Consider the following 4,727-nt stretch of genomic DNA (forward strand, 5'->3'; position numbering starts at 1 on the left):
GTCATGGGATTTTTCCTGACTGTTTCCTCTGCGTTCATCAGATTGCTGCCATACAGCAGACTTAGCTTGTGGTCCTCTGTGCTCTCACCACTGTGACCTCGTCATGCACTTACAGTTCAGTCTACCCACACCTCTTCACCTGGTTTTCTTGTACATCCTCGAATCCCAGTAGATCAGGAGAAGGCCTCGATCTGTTTGTGAGCACTCACTACAGGGATAAAGGAGCAACAAGCCTGGCTGGACCTGGAGGATGACTGTATGTGTATGTCTACTGTAGCCTGGGTGCTTTTTCAGTTTTTGTTTTGCTTTATAGTTGTTGGAAAAACTTGGAGAAGCGGCTTGTGATCGGAAGGTCTTCGGTTCGATTCCCCCACCGGACACTCAAAATTTGAGTGTGGTGGAGTGATAATGTCCCCACTCCCAATTAGCTGGCTGATGTGCCCTTGAGCAAGGCATCCCCAATTTGCTGCCCACTGCTCCTGTGTGTTTCAATCAGTGATGGGTTAAAGTAATTTCCCAACTTGGGATTTGTAAAGTAAATTAAATAATAATAATTTAAAAAAAATTAAAGACTTGTAGGCAAGAGGGCAACCTGACTGAAAACCCACCGTCTGACAGGGATTGCTCCTATGGTAAAGATTGTTTTAATCACAATTCAAGACGAGCTCAGACATAAAGAGCCAAGTCAAGCAGGGCTGGGTAGGAACAAGGTTGATTTCCTGAGGTGAGTTCAAATCTTAATGAAAGCTGACAGCTTGAACAGCTTTGCAGAGGAAATTAAAAAGGTGGTAAATGAATCACTTGGATTAACTGGCCGTGTGTGTTTCTGCTGAAGTCTATAAAATGAAAATATTAAAGGATTTCCGCTCTGGGCCTCACTTAAAGATTAACCTAGCTACATAAATATTTGTATATTTGTGCTCAGCTGTGTTCCTATCAGACGGCTTTTAATTAGTAGGTTTGTTTTAACTACTTCCGACTGAGGTGTTAACTTCGACAAATCTGTCACAAAGCTCGGGCGCCCACCAGTTTATTCATTTAGGATGTTTATTGACCGTGATGATAAACTTCCGCTAGCCTGGAGCAAATCCTGCATGTAAGGGGGGGGAGACAATAACGACAATAAATAAAATGAAGTGCAAAGAATAGAGTCAGCATTCAGGAACAATGTTATTTTATTTGTCCCACAGCGAGTCCACAACAAGCATATTAAATGCATTTTATCACTCAGTGACACCAAATGAGCACCGAATTTGGTTTGAAACAAACGCGTGGATACTAAAGTAGCACGACGCTGATATCATCACAGCTGCTAACCGGATTGGTCATTTGTCAGGCGCGGCCCCGCACGTGGATGCTATTGGCCGCTCGAGAAACACTTGTGACGTTGGGCTTAAGCACACCTGATGCTCGTTTTAACTGGAAGGCGGGAGGTGAGAGTCGGTTTAAAAGACAAACGCAGGGCAGGCGGTCTTTGCTTGTGACTCCATTACGAAGCAGGAGTATTAGGGTCCATGCCAGTCCACTAACACTGAGCACAAGTCAGCGGGCCTTGTCACCGGTTTGGAGGCCGTTTTCTGCCAGGTTTGGGCTCCCGAGTTATTCTCCGTGTGTGATCATGTTGGAGGTAAGTGAAGTATCGCTAGACTGGATATCTTCTGTTGGCGTCTTTTAAATTTAGGTTTAAAACAGAACTTTCCAGTAACTTTAGCTTTCCCTTTTCTACACAATAGGTGAGACTGTTAGAAGTAATATCGTAGCAGTTAAGACATGAATCCCTCCAATCTGCTAATTAAGTCTTACGTTAGTTGTGCTATCGTGACTGTCGTTTATCAAATTAATAACGCAAAACATCGTCTGGTTTGGTCTGGTTTCTCCGTGCTTTTATTTTTGATGGAACGTCTTCAGCTTTTGAACCAAAACAATTTGAAATGTCACTTTATCCTCTAAAATTTCCTGATATGCGTTTTGTAAATTAATTTAAAAATATATATATATCTTAATGGATTATTTGAATATTATTTAGATGCAGCCTTTTAGCTTGCTATGTACGCTTTTTATTCCGCCGTGTGACCTGAAGGCACTATGTTGAGCATTTCACATGCAGAATCTGGAGACTGATAAATTGGACTGTCAAACTCTAAGGGTTGGAGAGTCTCCTAAAATGATTATGGCACTAGACACCATTGCAAAGCTTTTCAGAAAGAAAAGAAACTTCCACAAGTTAAAGAAGCTAGTTGAACACATATCAGCAGGGAGGCCAGAATTGTATTATTTTATATATTTTTTATAATATTATTATACCATGCTGACCCCTCTTGTCTTCTCCCTTCTCAGACCAGTAGGGATGATTTGTTCCTGCCTTCCTACCAAGATGAAGAGATGGTGGACAACCTGCTGTCCAGTCAGGACTTGGATGGAGATGGTGGTGGTGGAGTTTCCCTGGCTAAGGCCCTGCTCCCCCTGGTAGAGTCCCCCTCTCCTCCCCTCATTCCCTGGGTCTGCTCCACCCGCTACAAGACGGAGCTCTGTACCAGCTACTCGGCCACTGGTGTCTGCAAGTACGCGGAGCGCTGCCAGTTTGCCCACGGCCTCCATGAGCTTCATGTTCCCTTTCACCACCCAAAGTACAAGACGGAGTTGTGCCGCAGCTACCACACTACCGGCTACTGCTATTACGGCAGCCGCTGCCTGTTCGTCCACAATCCCACCGAGCAGCGCCCTGCCCAGCGCCGCCGCAGGAATGTCCCTTGCCGCACCTTCCGCTCCTTCGGCGTTTGTCCCTTTGGCACTCGCTGCAACTTCCTGCATGTCAAAGGCGGAGATGTGTCCACCTGTCTGGAGTCACCTGATATTGGCGAAGAGAAAACTCCGCCTGTTCCCAGCCCTCAGCTCCAACCACAGGCCAAGGAGTGGAAGCCACGTGGAGCTCTCTGCCGCACCTTCAGCTCATTTGGTTTCTGCCTGTATGGCACACGCTGTCGTTTCCAGCACGGCCTCCCCAGCAAGATCAAAAATTCCGACCAGATCCAAGGAGGGTCCCTCTATCCTCAGCTGTCCCCTGGCAGTTCAGGTTTACCATCTCCCACCTCCCCTGTCACAGTCACATCACCTAACTCTTCAACCTCCTCTTCTCCATCAGCCTCCCCTCTTACCACCCCGCCTGCAGAGGCCACAGCCCATAATGCCTTCACCTTCTCCAGTCAGCACCTAAGTGATCTGCTGCTGCCGCTGGCCCTCCACCTCCAGCAGCTGGAGAGCAACAAGGCCCAGGAGATCTGGGACAACAGGGCACTCTGAGAGGATGTGGTTGTCATTCATACCAGTAATGACACTGAACAACACCACAGCTCAATTAAATATGATCTGCTGGGTTTTTTTCTCTTTTTTTTTTTTAATTTTTATTTTTTTTTACACCCCCCCCCCCCCTTCCCAAGGGCATTACATCAATATATATAATATATTTTTTAAATTGAGGTGGTTTGACTTGAGTTTGTCAGCAGGTCAAGCAGGCCTTGAGCTGTTCAGTTGTAGACCATGCAGTCTATATTAGGCCCCAAAGACTTAATAATTCTGTACAGGTGGTCAGTGGTCTCCTGAAACACTACAGTTGTAGCTTTGATTGTAATTTAATTTTTTTTAACCATTTGTAAATACTATATTAATGAACGAAGTAAATGTGTGACGGCGTCATGAATAAACAAATTTTAATCTCTAACCTACTGTCATTTTAATAAATGGGCTTTATTGGGTTTTCAGCACTTTAAAACATTAACACTTGAAATAAAATGATCTGATGGAATCATCAAGGTCCCACGAAGTGAATACCAGTGACTGTGATGAAATGTATTGAGTGACTAAATGTAGTTGCTATTCCAAAGTGTGATTAAAGATGAAAATTAGGACTGTGGTGAGAAACTACATGAAGAGCTCATTAGTTCAGGAAATCTTAACAGCACACAGCAATTGCTGGCTCTCACTTATGCTCCTGTGTATGCTCCATGAGGCAGTAATCATAATACATAATGGGACAACCCCCTGCCCCCCCCAGCTCAGCCTGTCCATCCAAGTTTATAAAAACTTAAAAGTGCCCTAAACTTAATTGCCATTATCCCAGTTTTAGTATTACAGTGTGCTGTAAGTTCTGCATGTGGTGTAGCTTTCCTCAGCAGAAGCCATCACTTGACTGCTGTCAGTGCCTTGGATTAATTGCAGAAAGTAAGAGGCCAGTTTCATGTTTTGTTTTTTTTCCGTTTTTATTGTCAAAATAGGGTGCAACTCGCCCAACTTCTGAAATCCCTTTCATTTATTTCATTTTTGGACAAAGTTAAAAGTTACCCTGTTAATGTCCTTCCATTCCTCACCATTCAAAGGTTAACAATCTCTTAAGATGCCTGTCAGGAGGAGACTGGGGAGGGAGTGTCATTGCTGAGTGTGTACCAGGCCCTTACGAGAGCTGCCGTACATTAGACTGTAGGATTGTAACTTTAATGTCAACAGCACAAAGTCACCTTAAAAAGCTGGTTGTCAAGCAGGCGCAAGCACTGAGAACGTGCAGTAGAGCATTTATAACCTCCCCATAAGCTGCCATGTGAGTTAATCTGTTGGAGCAGCCATTGTGTGCTTCGGATGAGTTGGAAAAAATGCAAAATGTGCAAAGTGTAGATCTAACAATGTAAAGTACAGTCCAACAGTCCCATCTTCGGCTGTTCCTCCTCGGGTATTTG

At 44.5% G+C, this 4,727-nt stretch overlaps 1 protein-coding gene across 1 annotated transcript; it reads left to right on the top strand.

Annotated features, from left to right (window-relative positions):
* Positions 1-1,425: 1,425 nt before the first annotated feature.
* Positions 1,426-3,718, top strand: cth1 (cysteine three histidine 1). The gene is made up of 2 exons (XM_046381498.1): positions 1,426-1,627; positions 2,338-3,718. Exons 1-2 carry the CDS (start codon positions 1,619-1,621, stop codon positions 3,298-3,300), a joined length of 972 nt encoding a protein of 323 aa, XP_046237454.1. The 5' UTR covers positions 1,426-1,618; the 3' UTR covers positions 3,301-3,718.
* The last annotated feature ends 1,009 nt before the right edge of the window (positions 3,719-4,727 follow it).

Source organism: Scatophagus argus, chromosome 23, assembly GCF_020382885.2.
Source record: "Scatophagus argus isolate fScaArg1 chromosome 23, fScaArg1.pri, whole genome shotgun sequence".
In the NCBI taxonomy this organism is placed as follows: domain Eukaryota; kingdom Metazoa; phylum Chordata; class Actinopteri; family Scatophagidae; genus Scatophagus; species Scatophagus argus.